The sequence below is a fragment of the Chaetodon trifascialis genome, chromosome 20 (genome assembly GCF_039877785.1).
Source record: "Chaetodon trifascialis isolate fChaTrf1 chromosome 20, fChaTrf1.hap1, whole genome shotgun sequence".
Classification (NCBI taxonomy): domain Eukaryota; kingdom Metazoa; phylum Chordata; class Actinopteri; order Chaetodontiformes; family Chaetodontidae; genus Chaetodon; species Chaetodon trifascialis.
The window spans coordinates 16,814,648-16,837,005 of NC_092075.1; the positions used below are offsets into that span (position 1 = coordinate 16,814,648).

A 22,358-nucleotide genomic window follows, 5' to 3' on the forward strand; every position below is an offset into this window, starting at 1 on the left:
TATTGTGATCACTTCCATTTCATCAAAAAATACTCTGAATAACTTTTATTTTCCTTTTTTATTTTTTTTTAAGTCTTCACTACATATATCATATGAATCTGGACAGACATGGATGGAATTCTAGCTAGTATAGCATCTTGCTTTTACTTCATCATGGACCTTTATGGAGATCCATTTTAAATGGCAGTCTCATCTTCATCAGTGGAAGACTGTGTCTTATCAGATGTCAGATGAAACCATCTGGGTGCCTACTCTGTGAATGTAATAATACTGATTACACAAGAGTAATTCATGAGAAATAACATTGACTTACAAAGAGCATATCTGGGTAAATATGCTCACTGTCAGCATGTCGCTTTCAGTTAGATCCCACAGAAATCTGGTGTTAACATGCCATCTGAATCTAGGTCAAGAAATTGCATATGTCAGACCAAGATGTTAAATCATGCTGAATGCAGATTAACCAGATAACCTGTGGGGGTGCTCTGTGTTGATGCATTATCAGATCTCAGCAAGGGGTAAATGTCATTATCCAGAATCTGTACTGTATCCAGATCTGCACAGCACTGGTGACACAGCAGTGGTACAGTCTTTATGCAGATTTTTGTACTGTGCAAGAAAGAATAATCCATGCTTAGCCAGGCAGTGGTTGAAACAGCATGCAGGCTTTGAGGAGTGTTTTATTTTTCATAATGGCATGAATCAGAATGCATTATCCCACTTTTACAACGATTTTTTTTGCCAGTGATAAAAATAGATATTTTACACTGGTGACACTTTATATAAAGGTACACATATTCACCATTAACTAGTTTTTTGCTATTAGTAGTGTATTGGCTCTTTATTAGTCATTATAAAGCACGTATTAATGCCTTATTCTGGGAATTAGGGTCTTTAAGGGTTAGTGTGAGGTTATTAAAGAAATACTTCATATTCAACAACCTCCTAATTTACTGTCAGTACGCACTACTGAGGGGGTTATTGAGGGAGAACTCTTAGTTAATGGAATAATAGTTGTAGAATATGCTCATGCAGAATGAAGCATTGATAGGTGCTTTCTAATGGCTAACACAGAGCCAAAGTGCTTCTCATATGCATGCTAGTTAATGTTGAATATGTGTGTCTTAATGCAAAGTTTCACCTTTATGCTCTATAATTACATATTGTCTTTAAATACAAAATGTAATGGTGTTACCACTACTCACTCACTTTCCAACAAGGAGGAGAAGTAGTTGCCTAGCAACAGCTGAAGTAGTATTGGAGTATTTTTTTTATCACAGGGATGAGGCTGCTACATCCTACCAGTTACCTGAAAGTAATGCACATCCTTCAGACAGTAATTATTCTGAGAGGACTTATGCATTCGTGCTGCACACATTGTTTATCTACCTATATGTACAAGTGGATGTAAAAAGGGATCTGAACGAACTCAATTAACATCCCTTGTTTCCATTTGCTACTATAAAGGAGTTTATTGCTCTGATTATTCCTGTTTTGTGTTTCAGATTGGATGGTTTCCATCAACGTACGTGGATGAAGAAGGCGTGCAGTAAGATGTGGATGCTTGCTGGCCCCTGCTCCCTTTAAATCAGGAATCATCTTTTATCTACTGTTCTCAGAGAAAATTACTTACTCTCTCCAGGAAAATAACACAAGGAAAAAATAACTTTTTTGTTGTTGTTTTTGCTGGATACTCATTTTTCAGCCCGCGTTTCTACCCAATTTGTCTATCTTCAATTATGCATCAGCTTTGCTTTTGTTTGGATTTTCTTTTTTTTTCTTTTTCTTGAGGATGTCCTGTTAAATTTCTGTACAGGAAAGAAGAAAAACTGGCTTGCTGCGTGCAAGCCTCTGTGTGCTCTGCAGAGGCTTTATTGAACTGGGGACACAGCAGAAGAGACTGTGGACAGCTTTCCTTTGAAAAAGGCTCCCCTTTGTTGCAGGTCTATGTGAGGTGAAATAATTGTACAGAATAGATAATTTATTGAATAGAGATTATTATCATTACTGATGATTATTGTGGGGAAGTGGATTTTAGTAACAGCAAGGAATCAGATGACAAAAACTAAAGTAAGAAAAAAAAGACAGATGCTCCATTTCCATGTTGAGAGATTTTGCCTTAGTTGTCATGGTGATGCCTTGTGGGCTGACACCAGCGGAGGGAATCGACTTTGTTGACTGGTTTTACTTCTCCATGTATGCATGTGCCCATGTGCGGCCCACACAAACACACACACACAGACCAATGTACAGTACGGTGCCTTTGAAGAATGGTCGCTTACTGAACCTCAACATCAGCCAGTAAAGAACATTGCCATCCCCGCAAAGACAGTCAGTCCATGTTCAGAGGTCTTTACTGACAGAGAGGCACTGATAGAACACACTGGGGGCGGCTCCCCTTCTGAACCCCAAAAACAAGATGGTGAAGCATTTAACTTATCCTAACTGGTGTCTGGACGGACTCGCAGAGACAGTTGGAGGGTTTTTATAGCCAACAACCATCACATGCAGAGTCTATGGGTGCAATCAGCTGGATTTGAAAGGGAAACGTCAAGACATTCCACTCGACTACCACTTCACACTCTTAAATCTCGGTGTTCGTTGTTTGATTTTGCTTTTGTTTGTTTTCTTTTTGCACAGATTATTTTTTAAGTTTTGAGAACTGGACCAACCGTTTTTATTATTATTATTATTTGAAGCCAAATTCAGCCATGTTTTAATGTCTGCATGGAGTTTGATCAACTGTTATGATTTTTGTACCTTGCCTTATTTTAACAGACGATCAGGTGACGGGATTTATTTTTCCTCAGTGTCAGTCATTTTCCATGTGTGATAGCCATTTTGATGCTGTGCAGACTGGTGAAAATTAAATAGCGTCTGAAGGTTTTGAATCTGAAGGAAAACTTTGTGTGCTAATTAAGAAGAATCCACAGAAGGAGCCCTTAATCATTTTGTGATTTTCTAGGGGTGCAGTGCTCAGTGTTTCCTTTTACTTCCAGTAATTTCATCGTGCCAAAAATATGTTTACAGATTTACAGCCATTTCAACCGCAGTGTGTCAGTGTACAGATTAGCCATCAGTTTTCTGTTTAGATCATAAATGTACCACATAATTCTTGCAATACAGACATGTTTGATGGCCCCATCAGCGCAGCTTTCTTTGAAAGGTTCATATTTTGTATGCCCTCAAACTCTGTTGATATGGCCTTAACTTTCATATCTTCAGCCTGCACATGTCAGTATTGATAAATTGCTTGTACTAGAAATGGGTAATTATGGAAAGTAACCATCCCCTTGCTGCAGATGGATTACCAATAAATCAATGTGAATGATTTTGATTAACGTTCACACACATTGAGAAGTAAAGTGCAAATCCTGAGCACGCCAGCTCTGCCTGGTTCACAAAGACTTATGGAGCAGAAGATGCTGATATGTTTAGCTTCTAAACTTTTGACTGTCTATGATGTGTGTTATTGCAATGGCTGACCGTCCCGAAAAACATTAAGTCCTACCACTGTGTGAGGGAGACGCACAGGAGGCCTCCATGTTGTGTAGAATGGTGAGGGGGGTGGGTGGGGGGGTGGGGGAGTCTAGTTGCTGTTTATGTAGTGGACAAAAACCCATTGCATGTGGCTATTGATATTTCAGCTCCTGTCAATACATCCTCGAAAAAATAAATACTTAATCGTGTACATTTTTTTTGAATGGCTGAGGATTTCAAAATGAGGTCTATTATGAAATAAATATTTCTCCTTTGGTTTAAAATTTGAGACTGGATCTTTTTGGATTTTCAGTTGCATTTCAAGTTTTCAGCGCTTCGTTGCAAACGATGAAAACAGCCAAACGTCCTCTAACAAAATTCCAGAAATCAGTTTATTTCAGTGTGTTGTTAAAAGTGAAAATAAGAATAATGATTATATCTATTACATACATTTCTTAAAGATGATGACGCTACAATGCTAAGAGTAAAAGAAGAAACTTCTTTTGTGAGATAACGTTAAAAAACATGAACAGTGTTATAAAATCATCACACTGCACAGCTTTGATTCAGTCAGTTCAATTTTCAATTTCAAGTATCCAAACTGCTTTGAATCATGTATTCACAGTTACAGCTGAATGCTTTTGAGCTCAGCTCTGTGGCTGATTGTCAGACTGCGTATCCGTACTTGCGGTCATACTCAACTGGTGTGCATTTGACCGGTGTGTGTCCATGGCTGTTGCCGGAGGGAGTGTGTGTGCCTCCTCCGTTGAAAGAGCTCACCTCAGTCCCTCCCACCTGGCAGTAAGTGACCTGTGGGTGCCGACTGACGCTGCGGCTCGTATGGCGGCTGACTGGGCGGCTCTCGGGAGGCGGAACGTCCTCCCTGTTTGACATCAGAACAGAAGAGAAGGAGAAAAACAACCAACAGCAAAGGATTTTACTACCAAGGAATGAGTGATTGATTTTTCTTTATGTTGAAATGGTTCACAAGGCAATTATAGCAGCTTATTTTTAGTGTTTTATTGGTGTGAAATCAGTAAAAAATAATGTGACTCTCATATCTGGAGCCGTGGGGTAGAGCTGACTAATATGCACACAGCGTTTTCTTTGAAACTGGCTAGTTTCATTCTAATTGTTCTGGTTGAGAATAAGATTTTTTTTTTTTTTTTTTCTCAGAATTAAATCATCGTTCAGTAAAATGACACAAAAGAGTGAGATTTACATGAGGGTCTCGACTTAAAGATATTCCATTTGGAATGACATACAAGAGAGAAAAACATCAATTATCACATTTTAGAAGCTAAAACTTACCAGTAATTGGCATTTTTGTCTTGATAGGTGGCTTAAAAACTGATTAATGGTTTTAGCACAACTCTGTGCAGTCTGAATATGCTGCAGTTGCTGAGAAATAACTGAGAAACAGATTGTTTTGCTTGCCTTCTGTGTGCTTGGATCCATATTTACCTCAGCGGATGTACAGTATTTACTAAGTGAAATAATGTTGCCCTGTAGGTGAAGAGCAGAACTCTTTGTTGTTGCCCATTTGGAGGCTCTTCCCAGGAGCGCCTACTCTCACCGAGACCCCGCTTTCACTTCTTCTCTTCCAACAAAGGATAAGATTCACTCTGGTGCTGGTTTCAACCAGCAAACACTGACAAGAAGCTTTCAATGCAATCTTCCCTCGTCAACACGGCTGCCAACATTCAAGCTTAGAAGCTACTTTGCATTTCGCATTTATGTAACTTTGCAGTACCAGCTGGGATCTGCTCCTCTGTCAAAGAAAACACCCGCACAACTGATCGGCTTTGGCATTTTCTGCTCCCGTGGAAGCCAAACACTCAGATTTTTTGCTGGTAAAAGGAATAAATTTGCTTTTGTTGAAGTGAAATGGGAAATAATGTCTTTGGTGTTATGTGTATGTGTAGTATGTATGCTGTGAACAAGAATGTGTGCAAAACTAAATGCAGTAAATTAAACACTAATTAGGTTTCTAATTTTAGGGAATTTCCGCTATTTATTGAATTACATCCTGACAGGCAGTTTGTTGCATTTGTTAATGAATGTTTTGGAAAGAGCGACTTCACTGCTTCAGAAAGAACCGTAAAATCCCTGCAGCCTCACTATTGATTGTACTTAATTACGTCTTTCAAGCTGCTTTAATGGAAATGTTTATATCAATTACTTTTTTAAAGCTGCTTTGTAATGAATATTTTTTGCGTTATTACTTCATTAAAGCCGTTATATGATGAATATGTTTATGTTAATAATGGATCAAATGATTATGTGTGACATGAAAACTGAAGCTCCAAGCAGCAAACCCACACATGCAGTAATTATCAAGCTTTAAGGTGTCTTTCAGCTCATTGTTTTGGTTTTACAACACAAAACTTTACTGTTTTGGTTAAGTCTTGTTGAAATAAGTGGTTTTCAGGGGAAAAGCTCTGATAAAGCCACTCTGCGTTACCTGTGGCATTAACTGGTGAACTGGTAGCAGCTAAACACAGATATTTCCCCATCATAGTTATAGAGAACTAAAAGGAAAGTGCATACCAGATTTCTTCATCGGTTGGACAGAAACCCAAATTCCATGAGTACTAATGTTACTTCATACATGACAGATGTATATAAATAAGCAATTGTGGGCTAAAAGGGTTTCCATTTCAACTGTATGAGGTGATAATATGCTAGTATTGTGTTTACATCTTGTTACCATTGTCCCCAAGTGGCCAAATACTCTGTTATTGCAGGTTTAACATATTCTACCACCGTCCTACCCCGAATTCACACCAGATGCTGGACTCCACACTGATTTCACCCTCCATTAAGGCATAACCGTACGCTGTCCAGGCAGCAGCATGGCTGGTGGTCAGAGTAGGTGTGGATTGTGACATTTTTTCCAAATCGAAGTGCATCTGTTTGGTGTAATGGAGCAAATTTGACGGATGCAAAAACAGTCCAGAGACAATGCCTGGGAGGATTGTCCTTTACACAAACAGAAAAGCTGTTGAGATGGATGGATCTCTCAGTTTACCCATCTGTCTGCCTCTCAGTGTACATTTCCAGGTTTTGTTTTTCAATGTCACGTTCACATTTGCACTTACAGCTCTGATTCTTTGCTCCTGACGCAGAGTCTTATTGTCTCACTGTATTCATGTGTTTTTTTTAGATGCAGAGGATACAGTACTTGAACTGATTTGATACTCAGCATGACTCATCTGTGAACTCCCCCCCCCCCAACTCAAGCTGCAGTGTTTACTTTTTACCTTGAACACTCTAATAAGTGACAGAGGAACTATTGTTATCATTGCTCAAATGATTACTGCTTTTCCATCTCTCTTCTATGGGCTTTTCACTATGGTGCCACATTCATGTGAAGAGAGTTGAACTCCTGTATGTCACAGATATGGAGAGGACCGTATCAGGATTGTGGCTTGAAGTGCTTCGCTGTCTCTTGTACACAACGCTGTCCTCCCACACTGACACTGCTCCCATTTCAACCATCTACTTTGAAAGCATGTGGGCTGTTTTCAACTGCTTATGAACCATAACTCTCAATTTTTTGGGGAGACAGTGTTTCTTTGCAAATGGAGAATTCCTCTCATAGATGTCAGGATGGGAGGTCGACTGTGGAACAATGGCCCTGGAGCAGCTCTGCATTCTGCAGCCTGCTCACTGCTTCACGTCATCAGAGAACCAAAAAGAGCCTAAACCAGCACTGAGTGTCCCACGCTGCCCTTTTCAACTTGTTGCACAGTTTGCATTGATCCAGTGGAGGAGAGAGATGTCAACTAAAATAATATTAGCTCACAAATGTGCAAGTGAAAATCTGCAAATTGGATGCTTGCACCTGTGGATTGTGTCCCCAAATGAATGTCAGCATCCAAAAGGTTACTTTCAGTAATCTGTATGCTTGAAATGTGCTTTGTAAGTTAACTGACCTTCCCTTGCATTAGTATGAAAAGGTGAGTTCTGTACATTCTACATTCAAGCATACGTTGATCAGTTGATTTCTACCATTGTGTATTAAGTGGTACACTTGAACTTGGCCTTGACTGAAACTGATATTTATTGAGTGGGTTTGTTTGTTTGTTTTTTTAATTCTGTCACACAAAAAAAAAAAACCCAACAACCTCAAATTCGTTTTACCGAGCGGTCCGTGAACGCAATAAGCACGGAGCGTTGATATCGTCATGGCGACTGTCTAACGTACGTAGATGCTGTGTCGCACTTTCCGGGAGAAATGGACATGCGGTTATTTTGCTGTTGAAGTAAAAGATAATCCAGTGTGTCTGAGTAAGTTTGAGGATACGAGCTCACAGTGATGAAAAAGACTAAGCTCGAGCGACATTACAGCTACAAACACGCTAAACTAGATGAGCTACAAGGACAAATGCTTTTAGGTAAAGTTAACGCTCTACAGTGGACTCTGAGTGCCCAACAAGCAGCTCTCACAGACCACATCCTGACAGACAGTGCTACACAGGCAGGTTTGTGGTCAGTGAGCGAGCAGCGAAGAAGCTGAAACCTCATTCAGAAGGAGAGTTTGTGAAGGAGAACCTCGTTGCTGCTGTGGAGCTGCGAGCACAAAGTGAAATAGTTCCAGCGTGTCTGTTTGTCTGGAATAATTCAGAGAGATGAATGAAAACCTGACATGCTAGCAACTGTCTGTGCGATCTGGTCTTCATGGTGGACATTACCAAGAACCTCTCAGAGCTGAACCTCAAGCTCCAGCAGCTTCTCGGCTCCCTGCTTTCAAACGTGAAATCATTTCAGGTGAGATTAAAGCTGTGACGAGTGCAGCTGGGAAGAGGAAACACTACATTTCCCTACTCTGCAAGAACAAAAGCCTGCTGTGACATCTGAAGATGCTGGTGAGTGTGGAAACTCCTTCGGGCATTTGGTGAGAACTTTCAGGATGGGAAATGTCATTGAATTGTAAAGCAACGACCTACGAGCAGTTCTTTTCAAAAGTGACTCTTTCAAAGACAGTTCCGCACAAGACTGACTGACGCAAACCTGTAAAACCGGCTGCGAGCATCATCATCATCATCACTACCATCAAACGCCTCGCCAAAGAGAAGCAGTTTCAGTCATCACAGAGGTGAGTGTGATATATGTCTTCAATGTGTTTGTATGGTCAGGGGTGACACCAAGGGGGGGATGGGGGGCCAAGGCCACGAGATCCAGTTCCAAAAATAAATCGTAAAAACAATAATCCATCGTTTTACCTGGGATCATGTCTGTTTCTTCGCCTGGCACAAAAACCTCTGGAGCCTGCTCAGAGCCAAAAATTAGTCCGGCACACAACCTTCATAACACAACAATTGTTGTTTGTTTCATTTATTTGTGCCGATGAAACAAATGAGATATAACGCATTTGATTCTGGAGCTTTAGAGATGCAGCTGGATGGATTTTGTTACCAAGATTAAATAAACCGTACATTAATTCTGCAAGTCTAAGACAAGAGCAACCAAGCGTGCTTGCTGGCACTCGAGTCTTTCATCTCTCCGACTCAACAAGATCAACAAGAAGAAGGAGTTGGTAACTTTTAATGAATCCTTCTCAGGCTTTCAGATGAAGAGTACAGCGGCACTGATGTTATTTATAGTGTCAGTGGTTACATCAATACAGCTAAACTGAGGGCTTGCTTATGTGAGGCCCTGTGCTTTACAGAGTATGGTCCTGACCTGCTCTGTATGGAAACGTCTGTTGTGATTTGGCACTAGAGAAATAAACCTGATCTGACTTCAAGAAAGAAAGTTGGATTCTGCACTTAAAACTCACAGAAAACCTTCGATTTCTCCATCAAATTGTTCTGCACAGTGTGAGGCTTCACATGAGACCGCAGATGACTCCACCTGCGTAATTAAGCCTATAGATGAGATGAACGCAGCGATGTGAAATGACATAACATTTGGAAGAACCCTGCCTGAGTAGTTAATTTCAGAGAGTCTTAAATAAAGCTTTTTTTTTTTTCTGTCTGGTTTTGTTGTATGTGTCTTTCCTGGTTTTAATTCTGGGATTTTGTTCCTATTCTTACCTGAACAGCTTTGATGTGTGCCGTTTTATATCTTGTAGCACACATTTGTAATTGCCTCTCTTTAAAGTTCAGTTGTTGGTGTCTCTTCTTGCTTTAGTTTGTTTTTGTTTTGCGATGTGAAGCCAAAAAAATTGTATTATCACTCATTTAAACAGTTGCAGAACATGTGTACGAGTGTACTCAGCAGTGTTTTATCTAGACGTTTGTACCCCTTTGCATGAACTCACGAGCTGACAAAACTACTCAACGCGAACAGAGGCTGAAGTTTCTTGCTCATGGGACTTTTCGGTGATAAATGAACGCGAGGAGAAACTTGCCAGACTGTGTGTGGATGTGTTCCCTTCTTGCAGCAGCTCAGTTATCTAACCGTCAAGCTGCCAACACCTTTAACTGTGCCCTGCTGTCTCTGCTGGAGCCGCAGTGCTGTTCAGTACCTGATCTCATTCGAAAACTCCTTCTCGTAGCGACGTATGTTGCTCAACTTCCAGTATAGAATCCCGGCGAAGACCAGGAGGATGAAGATGAGGAGCAGAGACCCCACAATGGTGCCGACTATCACCGCAGCTCTGTTTGGAGCTGTAGAAAAAAGTGCGAATAACAAGGAATTACTGTCTCAGAAGCTTTGTGGCAGAAGAAAATCCAGTGGTTCCTGTTTGTGGATGGTGACACTTTCAAGTTAAATAATGTCTTCTCACAACACCTGAATACAGATTGGATTATTAGTGACCAATGAAAGTCATGCATTGCTAAAACTTTTCAAGGCTCTGTGCGTCTTTTCCATAATTCAGTGACTTTCTTGGGTTTCTTTCCCCGATATGAGAATTGTCTGAACTCACAAAAGGTCTGGTTTTCAAAGGTTAGCAACAACCTTATTTCTAAGCCTCAGAGAAACCGTGATGTCTTCATCTCTTCTCAAATTTGAATATTTCTTAAAGGCCCGAAGATGTTGCATTATCCAGATTTATTTATTTTTTTTGCAGCACCCTTGATCTAATTCTTGAATTTCTTGTAAATCATCTTGCGGACCCTTTGTTGGGAGGCCCCGAGGCTAAGGGTTGGAACCTCTGGTCTCGGCCAGCACCCTGCTCTTGAATGAGAATGAATGATTCCCTGCCCGCGGCCAAAAATCTGAGCACTCAACAAGATGTAAAGCAGAGGTCTGCTCCACAGATCATGAGGCACACAAAGACAAACTCATTTTATGGATCCGCGGACTGGAGAGGGCTTGTTGGAGTCTAATCCCCAAGATGATTTATTCCGAGCTGAATCACTGTCGACTCCCTCCTGGTGCACTTACAGTCACCAGATTGATTCGCTGTGAGGCAGCTCTGGTATTTCTTCGCTGTCTGTCTTGTTCAGAGCTGGTCAGAGGTGCTTTTAATGAGGCCACTTATTTTCTGTTGCTGCCTTTTTCCTGTTTCATTTCCTCTTGATAAAGCTAATAGGGAGTGTTGACACACGAGACAGCGGAGTCATTTCAGCATTACTTGAGCGACTTTGTGACTCAGCGGCAGGATGTCAGTGATGAAGAGCGGATGGCTAAAAAGGTTTTGTATTCTGTGGGATTTTATGCTGTTGACTGTCACCTCCTGTCATCATTAGACAACATAATTAGAATAGCGCGCTGAAGTTTACCCATACAGTCGCTGACACCCTTTGAGTGAGAAGTGGAGCAATGGGGAGAAATGTGGCACAGCTACAAAGAGAGAGGACTTAAGAGGATGAAATCTAGGTCTTTCATGATGGCATGTGCGTATCATGCGTGATGTATGTCAATAGGGACGTTCTGTGTGAGTGCTGCGGTCTTACGTTTGTTTGCTTTCAGGTTGATCCTGCAGTGTTCGGCTCCAACAGCATTGTTCACCTCACAAAGGTAGATCCCTGCAAAGCTCCCTGAGTGGTTGCTGATTTTCAACTCCCCAGTCACACTGTCTGAGAGAACACACACCCACAAACACAGATGAGCACACGTACTGTACATGTGCTGCAGGTTATGTAGAGGCTAAAATGAGGACGGGGATGCTGGGAGGTTTGTCTACATCCGGAATAATTAAAGTGGCACATCCTTTTGCAGATTATCGCTTAAAATATGATGATTTTTGTAAAGGAGAAGATTTGATGTTGTTGTGCTGTTATGTCTGCATGCAGCCAGAATCTGTTGTGTCTCCAGCTTCAAGAGGACAATGTTCGATGCAGTTTATCGTAAACAATGTCAAGAACATTTCAGGGAGCGTTTTGTGTTGGAGAGTGAAAAGAAAATGCAAATGATCTGCTGATTATGTACCACAGTCCCTCTGAGTAAGTCAGCTGTTAAACTACAGACTGTTGCACCGCACCTCATTATTTCTTCATCATGTTTTCGCCAAGATTTTCTCTCACTTTCATATAATTTGAGAAATGGGAGCAAACACTGAGAAATTCCTGGATTCCTTTAGCTTGAAAAATCAAAAAGAGAATAATAAGCATGTGCTGTAAATTCAACAAGAAGCGGGTTTTCATTGAGTTTAGATAACACAGAATAAAATACTCAGTCGCCACCTGTTCCCTGCCCCCACCTCCCACACACACACTCATTCTCTTTGATATGTAGTAGCATCGTGACGTCAGCAGAGGTCATGCTTACTCTGTGTGGCTGGAGCAGGGATGGGGCCTGCACTTTCCCTCCTCCACGTGTATGTTAAGGGAGTGGAGCCTTTTGCAGAGTTGCAGTGCAGAGACACAGCCTTGCCGACCAGCTCCCCTCCCTCCACCCAGCATTTAGGCACAGACGGCTTCACTGAAACCAAACAACAAATGGATCATTTCACGCTGTCATTTCCATTCCGTTTCTTGAAAAACAGTCGAGCTTTAAAGCTTTCGGATGCAATGGGCGGAACCATTTTTGTAATGGCACAGATTCAGAGCATATGGATGGGTTATACAAACAATGTGATGCTTTTAATTACTCAGATATCCTATTAAATATACGAGACCCTCTTTACACATTACAAATATGTATTTCAACATCCAAATCTATTTGAAACGTAAGCTTAAAGATTATTTATGGTTCTTATTTACATTTATAATATTTAAGAAGGAATACTATCCATCCACCCTTTCATTGATGTATTTTTAAACCACTTATCCAGCTCTGGATCATAAAAGGAACATGTCTGTTAAATGAGTCATTGGCTCTCAGGATTGTCTGTGTCACTTTTTGCATGAAAACAACTTTACGCAGTCTATTGAAATGTGAAGCTTTCCTATTGATATTTATTTAACCGTCTGCTAGTTTTCATCAAAGGAGATACAGCTTTTATACCAAGTTGAGTGTGAGAGCAAAGGCCTGAGAAATACTGAGGACACAACAAAGTAAGTTAAAGCTGCTCCACAGACTGTGCAAAATAAATGCATCCATTGATTTAAAATCTCTTTCTTCTATGAAACGGTTTGTTTGAAAAAAAAAAAGAAAAAAAAAGCTCCAAGCTCATAACCTCAAACACTTTGACATTTGAATGTTGCTTTTAGTAGATGATGGTGAAATAACCAAGGCTGAGCTGGATGTAGGTGCACTGGTTTGAGGATGCTGTTCCAACACATCCTCATACCTAAATAACTGAATAAGTCAATTGCCAGTGAAAACAACATATATCACTGTTGGCACTGATAAACGCTTGCAGCTTGCTTAGGTTTAGGCACCAAAGCATGGGTTAAAAGAAGTGTTACGTAAGTGATGTAGTAATTTACATCATGTAAATTGAAACTCAGCAAGTAAATAAATCTAAACATAGGTAAATCTATTGGACCAGGGTAAATGACACGTTGGCTGACAAGGGCAAGCACGCTGCAACAAATACAACAATGGAAACATGCTGCAAATGAAAAAAACGTGCTGCTGAACGCCACAACTGATATATTAACAGCAAACACAAAGCAAATACAGAAATGATACAGTCTAAAACACAAACCTCAAAACAAACAAACAAACAAACACTGCAGATCCAGTCAACATGCCAGAAGTCCTCCTGGCCTCTAGGTGGAGCGCCAAATAGAACAACTTGGGCTTTAACCAGAGCTAGATAGCAAGAGCGAGTATGTAGTAAGTATTTCTATTAGGGATGCTATGATATATCGAATGTTGCGATATTGCTATGGACGATGCCGTCGTTGGACTGTGATGCTATCTAGCTTGATGTTACATGGTTATTTGCTACCTCTCAGTTGTATTTGTGTTAAACTGCAAAGGATGCAATCATAGGGGTCAAGAAGACAGACTACCGTCATCCTTTGCATGCAAGCAAAATAATCCCAACGTGAAAATGAGGGCTGGATAAAAAAGATTGAAGATGCTCCATCGACACTTAGTGAGAGAAGTAAAACAACTTGCAAATACTGCCAAATGACGGTCAGCTACACTACGGGAAACACGTCAAACATGAGAAGCCACCTGGAAAAGCTCAAATCTCAACAACAGCAAAGCTTCAGTCAGAAGCTCAGACCAGAGGAGCCTGAAAGAAGCATTTTGAACCCTGCTTCCCCGTAACGGTCCCAGAGCTGAAGAGATAAGAAGATGCACCGGTGAGTATATAGCCAAAGACTTACGGCAGTTTTCTATGGTCGACAACAATGAGTTTTGGAGGTTGGTAAACATGCCGTAGACAAAGTATATAGTTCCACCAAGACCACACTTTAGCCGCACAGTGATAGCAGCTCTGTGCCAAGAGACAAAAGCTAAAGTGACTCAGAGCCTTAAAGAAGCAGCAAAGGGTGCATCTGAATAACCACAGATGGATGGACTTCCCAAGCTACTCAGAGCTATGCTACAGTCAGCTCATGTAATGAGCAGCGAATGGGGAATGAAAAGGTTTGTCCTACAGACACGGCCTCTGTTCCAGTCAACATCGCCGAGGGTTTGAACGTCGGCCACGCCAGCCGTCTGCTTGGCCGAGTGAGTCCTTCAACTGAGCAGTTCAACTACCACAGCTGAGCTGACCACCAGACAGAGACTGTTAAAACCACCGGTACAGATGTGGCCACCCGATGGAACAGCGCTCAGGAGTGCAAATCACGGCTACTTTGTTTCTGCTTTGAAATTGTACATGGTTCAATCATTCATTGCCAAAGACAATTCATGTTCAGTTTTTTGCACATACTTTTTTTTTCAAATAGGGAAAGCAGAAGCACTTTAAGTTGAAAAATATAATTGTATATGAATAAAAAATGCTGTATGCACAAATTTATTTAAAAAATGGGCATTTTTTTTTCTTTTTTGAAATATTCAATATTCCTTTATTTGTCCCTCGAGGGGAAATTCCAAATATCGCAATAGATATTGTATTGTGGCCATAAAAATCATGGTTCTCCTCCTTCTCTCATCATCGTAAACTGTGGGTTTTTGATGTAGTTAGGTTAAAGGCTTAGCAATATAGAAAATAAGCCATTTCTGACCAGCCTTGTGTTCCATTCTTTTGATTTTGATTCTTCAAAGGAGGCTAAACAATGATTTGCTCAGTTGTGAAATGTTTAACACAGTATTCAGTATAAAATTTTTAAAAAAAAAATCTGCCATTGAGGCGACCTTGTCCTCGCCCCACTTTCTGCTCACACTCTTCAGACAAGATGAGTTGGACTAGAATCAATGAAACTATTTTACACATTACTTTTGGCAAATTTTAAGACTAAATACAATGACAAATGGCTCAAAGTGTCACTTCTAATGACTGTCACCTTTTTTCAGTCGCTATCGACTGCTCAATCTTTAGCTATCAGTTCACCACAGACCTTTTCAAAGCACCTTCCCTCAATTAATTCTTTCAGTCCCGGTGGTCAAACATGTGACCACAGACATCTCTATCAAGATCTCTATCTTTGCTCATCTGCTGATGAAGAAAGGACTGTGACATGCGGCTGAAATCTCCAGGATAAAAAGCTACTAAGTGGACGTTGAGTTAAGATCGTTTGGTCAAACTTATACAAAATGTAAAAAAAGTTCAGATTCTGTTTTCAGATTCTCCTTCAAGTAACATTCATGTTCTCCCACAGCAGCAAAATTGCATTCTATTTCAGACTGAAAGGTTAAGCACTTGAGAAAATTGTGCAATTTGACCTGAATGTAAGCAGCAATTTCTCATTGATTAAAATGGTTTCTTTTACAGAACAAAACTGGACTGATGAAAGCCTATAATAACAGCAGGCAGCAGCCCGACACGGCCATTATTTTAGTTCTCACTGACATCCATGATACCAAAAACCAAACTGGGAATCCACTAATCAGGTGTAGAAGATGTTGGTTTTTTTTTCAAAAAATCATTCAGTTTATGACATCTGTCATCAGACAGATGAGCACAGTAACGAACTCGCTGACAGCAACTCACCGTCCAGAGAACATCAACAACCACGAAGCATTTTATGTCTTTACTTGTACTTCCGAGGTGAGGACTAGAAGATTTACACTAACAGAATAGGGCCATTTTTTGTCCAGTCCTTCCAAATTGCAAGGGCTGTTTCAAGGTCAAAACTTGCTTTTAAGGGTTAGGTTGTAGAACTGCATTGTGTGTGTGTATGTGTGTGTGGTCTTTGCAGTGTAGCATATGCTGCCTGTCTTTTTGCTTTATTGTGTGCCTTATTCTGCTTTTAAAGTGGCAGATTATGTAATTAATGTAGCCTAATATTGCTTATTGCACCACCGAGCATGTCCATAGATCTCTTTCTATTGTCATTTTTTTTTTAATTGTCTTGAGTTTTGTTCTCTTTTCTGCTTGATTCAAATGAGACTACTCTGAGGAAGACAGTTGCATATTTATAATTGATAATCAGTTGTACAGGCTGCGGAGTGCCTCTCAATAGAAGAGGAATTTATCATTGGTTTGGACATAGGGGCTCTGCGATGTTGTCTCACACACATTGACATGCTAATGCACTTTGTTTTGTAGCCTAAGGTAAAGGTGTTCTTTAATTTAATACTTCTATCATATAACATTATCATCATAACAACTCTCCCTCCACCCCCCTTTTAAAAATAAAACCCAGTAATATTCACTCTGTGTATATTTTAACTGACCTACTTTTTGCTTTTATCTGACTACATTTTTACACAATTAATTCAACTTCTACTTGAGTGATATGTACTTAAAGTAACAGACTCCAAGGCCGTTTCTCAATATGCGTTCTTCTCTGTACTTGTGTTCTTGTGTACTTGAGAAACGTCATCACTCTGAGTCCAAGTACTGTTCCAATTCTCAAGTCCGCATCTCGACAAGTACACTCAAATACCCGGATGTGTTCTTGCCCCTCCCACTTTATCGAGGATGCATCGGATGGTGACTTGTGCGGACTTGGGGCAACCACGTATCCCAGAATGCATTTCGTCGCAACGATGCCGGAGGAGAGGACTCACAACTATAAGTTACAAGTTTGGAAATACTGCTGTTTTAGTAGTACGGAATGTGGTTTTAAGATTATTTTATGTGAGAAAGTGGATGTTAAAACTTAAAATCTGTGGTCGATTCATCACGATAGCGCGTAGTTTAAAATTTGCTCCAAAGTTTTCGGAGATGTGTCGTCCTGCTAACGTCATCAAGTACGCTGCTGTCCCAATTGCAGAATGACGGTCCTGTGTCCTCCCGTCCTGGAGAGACTGTACTCCCAAGTCGAACTTGCTAAGTCCGAACTGCCAAGTTCGTAAGTCCGAACTTGGCGTACTTGGTATTGAGAAACGGCCCAATACTCTTTCCATCCTTGCTGGATACAGAGCATGGACGCAGTAGTGTAGTAGCCTTAAAAGATAAAAGTGTGCCTGATAGCAGGTGTGTTGATATTAGCTTTGAGGCAAACTGTGCAGTGCATAATGCCATGTGACAAGGAAATGTGTAACATCCCAAAATGCTTAAAGTGCCTTCTCCTTAAAACCAAACAGCACCACAGTTGTCCAAGGTGATGGACATAGATAATGTAGCCAAGTGACATGTGTTAACCCCAGGATGCAACCCAATGCCTGGTCTTACCCATTACCACTAGTGACACCTTGCGCATGTCCACTCCAGGTGATTTCTTCACTTTACACTGGTAGGTAGCACTTTGAGCAGGTGACAGCAGAGAGATGAGGAGTGAGGCGTCACCCATTGAGGGGTCCTGTGCAGCAAAGCTGAGCCCTTTTGCAAGAGCGTGGTTGCCGTGGACATATTTAGTGCCGCTGGTGTAAGACATGAGCTGATGGAAACCAAAACACACAAGAGTCAAGAACATCAACATTGAACAAAATGTCTAAATGCAATGTTGAGCTCTTCAGAGCTTTTCAGCTGCTTTTAGCTCATTGTTTTGGTCTATATTAACCGTGTGGCTCAGTCACCACCTGCCCGGCACACTAGGCAGAGGAATCAGGTTCAGTATTAGCATGCAGCTTGATCATGTAGTAATACAGTACGTCAGTGCTGTGTGTTTGTCAGCTTGCTCATTAGTTTTGCTTCCACTTCGTGGCCAAAAATCAATGAAGGCAGTGGATAAATATTTAGAGTTCATATAAAAAGCTGGTTAGGACTGTGCTTATAGGTGTTTGACGAGAATATGATGCATTCAATGTTCACATGGATCAATACTCTGCACCAGTCACTCGCCTGAAGTAGCACATAGAGGACCTGGTCAACCTGTGTCTTACTGTGATCAAATATCTGCCGCCTGAGGGCAGAAATGAGGGGAAAAAACACCCTTTCATGTCTCCAACACTAATAAATTTAATTGCAGATGCAATGAAGGATAAACAACTAATTCCTGTGAAATTATGAGGTGATAGTAGTTCATTCACTCTCCAGCCCCCTAGACTGAAGATTAGATGTTGTAAAGATGCTGTTCATGTCATTATGGCACTTGTCTTGAGAGTCAGGTTATATGTTACAGACCTTTGCGTTGGCTGAACTGTGTCCTGAATTCTAATTAGTTCAAATGTGGTGGAGAAGTTGAAGACCTCTTTCATTTTACGGGTCCATAATTTTCTTCCTGGAAGAACTTTGTAATTTGGCACTAATTTTAGGCAAAGACAGAGACAGCATTCAATTGATACACTTTTAATTGATTAACTCTAATTAATTGCACAACCTAGAGAGTCTTCTTAGTCATTGCACCGCGGGTCAGCTGCAGGCAAAGTACTATAATGTAATGTTTCCAATCAGGAATAAATACATGGACCTTTTCTTTTAGGACCTGTCTATGTTCTTTGAAGTTAAATAACCTGTTCTTGGTATGTTATTGGAAATTTGCTTGAAATTATGGACCCAGAACATGATGCATGACAAGTTCACCATGTGCATGAGTTTTTTTTTCAGCCTTTGAAAAAAGAAAACCATCCACATTTATGTCTGAACATATTAACAAATGAATGCTGCATTATAATCCCGGTATATCAGAGCCTACATGTACATTTCTAATATAATTTGCACCATTCTCATTCTGCTTCTTACCATCTGATCCTTCTGCGTGGTGTCTGGACTGACCACAGACCATTCAATGTCAAGTTCTCCGGTGTCAGAAGGGCTTGGGGTGTAACGGCAGCCCAAAGTCACACTCTCTCCCTCGGCCTTCTGGATGGTCTGCGGGCCTGTGGACGTCACCTGCATCCCTTGCGTGCATTTGAAATCTTAAGAAATTCAGACAAGTCTTGAAATTAATCACAGACACATTATAGCTCCTTAATCCCTTCATGTATTCCTAAAGGATAAATATGATGCATTCTCATTCAACAAAACCTTTTTTTTTTTTTTTTTTTTTTGCACAGTCACAGCTTACAGAGTCCATGCACACATTTTAATGGATACATTTAATATTAATTCCGATTCTTTTCTCAAAGGAAGCCTGGGAAAGAAAGCAACAAAAACACAGAAACAATAGTTGCAGCCAAATGCCACACAGGAATATAAAAATGGCTTAGTGGAATGACTTTAAGAGCTCTTTGAGACTAATTTAACACAGCAGTTACAATAGAGAGACCTCAATAAGCAGCACTCCAGAAAAACATTTGAATCAAAGTATGTATAACTCTTGGCAAAGTAAATTCCAAACAGCTTTTTAGTGGCTCATCCTCAAGGTATTCACAATATGTTAAGGATCAACAAGAAAAACTAGCTTTCGTAGTTTGCAGACACCTCTAAGTAACTCCACGCGGAGGGAGTACAATTAAATACCTATTTGCCTGATTCTGTTTGGACTACAGAGGCACATTCAAAGTCTTGAGACAGGAAAAGCATTGTCCATTAAGTTTCTTTTGCTTCCTTCATTTCTCGAAAAATAAACATAGGTGCGCACATAACAAGAAAGCTAGACTCAGACAGAGGAAATGGACCTTGTAAGTGGGATTTTCATGGATTCAGGCATTTTTATAAATGTTCAGAAAACTTTCCAAATATACTTTGTTTTCAAACTACTGATGTATTCGAGATCTGCAGCTCAGTCTGCTAAGAGCCCCACCCTGAAGAAAAGAAAGCACATGAACTCAGATCCCTGTGCCATTGGGGAGTCAACAGTTGTCTGGAGGCATAATCTCAGAGCCTGATTGGACAGACGGCGAGCGCCATGGTAACACATGGGCAAGCTTACACCACAGAGGCCCACAGCCCAGCAGTGTTCGACAGAGACGAGACACGAAGGTCCCAGAGATCATTTCTAAAAGGATGCTCCATTCAGTACTGTGTCATAAAAAGGCGGTGCAGCATTACACAGGTCACTGTACCCACTGTATGTGTGTGCGTGCACAATCGTCTTTATGTGCGAGCGTTTCTGCATTCTTACCTGTGCTCAAGAGACTCGCAGCGCATAACAAGAAGACAGGCAACCATGGCTGGGGGCTGAGGAGGAAGGCTGACCTCAGATGACTGCAGCTTTGTCTCAACATAGCAGCCCTGTGTAACATCAGTGAAGAGCAAGCTTTCAAAATGACTGAGATTACAACAGACATTACAGTGTAGTTACATGTATAATATATATGTATGCATATTAAGTTGGTTTCCTCAACTGTTAAGAACTGTGCTCTTAGAGGAAAAAATACTACCTGCAGATACTAAATCCAAATGTTTGGAAATGGAAGGAGCAGCAGTGTGCTGCCTGGTGCTCTTGCTACAGAGCCAGCTCCTCCTTTGCTTCCCCCTCATTACCACAGGGCCTTCTGATTGGATGCTTGCTCCACCCGTGTTACCTGTTAACCAGGCGGTTTTCTTGGCACTGCTATTCAGATGTTAATATCGCCTTTAACGCCCTCTAACTTTCCCAAATGATTTGTAATTACCACCATTACCACAACCGAAGGGGGGAAAAAAAATATGATGCAAAATAAGATTTTAACCAAATTAGGTGCAATCAGTGGAAATGTGGTGGAGGAAATCAGTGCCCTTGCAGCTGAGTGATAATACAGCAATCTATTGGTAAACAAGTGAAACTGAAGGAGAGACCATACAGTTTGATGGAGTTTCTGCTGAGGAAATGGATTGAAACTGCTCATTTGAACTGAACTGCACTGAAACCTGCCCCCCACCCCCCATTTGTTGCATACACAATACACCGCACACCACTTTAGCACCTCTCATTTGTCAGATGTCTGTGGTTTCAAATAATAAGGAAGTCAAAGAGAGAACATGAGGTCTCAGGTGACAAGAAACCGGTTGTTCAGCCAAAAACATGAGCCAGCAAGGTTTGTATACATTACCAAGATGAATGAAGAACTACAAAACTTATCTCCATGCCAAATCTACCGCAGCAGCTTTGAGAAATAAGAAACAGTGGGTGCCCCTCAGTAGAAACATGCAGAAAATGGATTAAAGGATGACGAGTTTTATGTCCACTTGTATAAAAATAGCTTCTACTTTTACATCTTTGACCACGTTTATTTTCCATGTGCTGAGCTTTTGTTTTTTTCTTATTGAAAAACTGTTTTATTTATAGCGAAGTGGTGTTGTCAGAGACAGAGCCAGATCCATCTGAAAACCAGCTAGACTCCTCTCTGACCCCCACACGCCCACTCTTTTCAAAATTTGAGAGGCTTATTTCATACAAACAACTGTTTTAAAGACCGTATTATGGAAACCAGCATTTATGTAGGAATAAGGAGGGTTTTGCAGGGGAAAATTATATTTAAGTGCTTTAAAAGCACAAAACCTGGTACTGCTCACATTTTCCTGTTGACTAAAATATGAAGAACAAGAACCGTTTCATCTAACTGTTCGGGACTTTTTGTATTGTGCGTTACACAAAATTACATTCTGTTAAATTCAACTTTCCTCACATTGCACAGCATAGATCCCAGTATAACAAAACACAGGTCATGGAGCTGTGTTATACTCATGGATATGGATTATGCCCTCCGTGTGGGATGTCCATGATGTCAGGGGCCGGGACCTGGTTAGCAAAATGGAGCATGCATGTATCATTTACATTCATCAGGTGCACAGAAGCATGGCTGCAAATGAATGCTAATGTTTCCCCATGTCTGCTGGATGTAATAGGCAGTTGATTGCTCTACTTATTTTACCAACTTGGAATCAAATCCAAAAACAGAGCAGGTCGTTGGAGCACATCCCTGCTCACAGTTGAAACTGTTGTCGCTAATTAGTAGCCACTGAGCTAGCAAGCTCACCAGCTGCAAATGATGAATAAAACACACAAGAGCGCACGGCTATCGTGACAGTTACCGTTCAAATGAAAATCCAAATGTGTGTAACCACTGTGCAACGTGAGTTTTTGGCCTCGTCTGAGTCGTTGGACACCATACCAACCTACGTGCCAAGTTTGGCTTCTCTGGGATTAATGTTTCGTCAGCTAACAGCTTTTAGTGAAGAAACATAAACAAGGACTCAAGTAAACAGGCAAGCCAAGTGAATA

General features: G+C 40.8%; 2 protein-coding genes across 10 annotated transcripts in view; one reads left to right on the plus strand and one right to left on the minus strand.

Annotated features, from left to right (window-relative positions):
• Positions 1 to 3,720, plus strand: part of vav2 (vav 2 guanine nucleotide exchange factor) — a 196,972-nt gene extending 193,252 nt beyond the window's left edge. For 7 of the 9 annotated variants that reach the window (XM_070989069.1, XM_070989071.1, XM_070989072.1 and 4 more), the window contains one exon: positions 1,506 to 3,720. In XM_070989069.1, the coding sequence (XP_070845170.1) occupies positions 1,506 to 1,553 (48 nt within the window). In that variant the 3' untranslated portion in view covers positions 1,554 to 3,720. The remainder of the gene's footprint in view (positions 1 to 1,505) is intronic. The other 2 variants (XM_070989074.1, XM_070989077.1) reach the window with 1 other exon arrangement.
• A 143-nt stretch (positions 3,721 to 3,863) lies between these two features.
• Positions 3,864 to 20,379, minus strand: LOC139348298 (coxsackievirus and adenovirus receptor homolog). Its single transcript, XM_070988243.1, has 7 exons — positions 20,277 to 20,379; positions 18,953 to 19,128; positions 17,504 to 17,708; positions 12,145 to 12,297; positions 11,331 to 11,453; positions 9,956 to 10,097; positions 3,864 to 4,363 (listed from the first exon to the last, which is right to left on the minus strand). The coding sequence occupies exons 1-7, from the start codon at positions 20,377 to 20,379 to the stop codon at positions 4,147 to 4,149; spliced, it is 1,119 nt and encodes a 372-aa protein (XP_070844344.1). The 3' UTR covers positions 3,864 to 4,146.
• Positions 20,380 to 22,358: the final 1,979 nt, after the last annotated feature.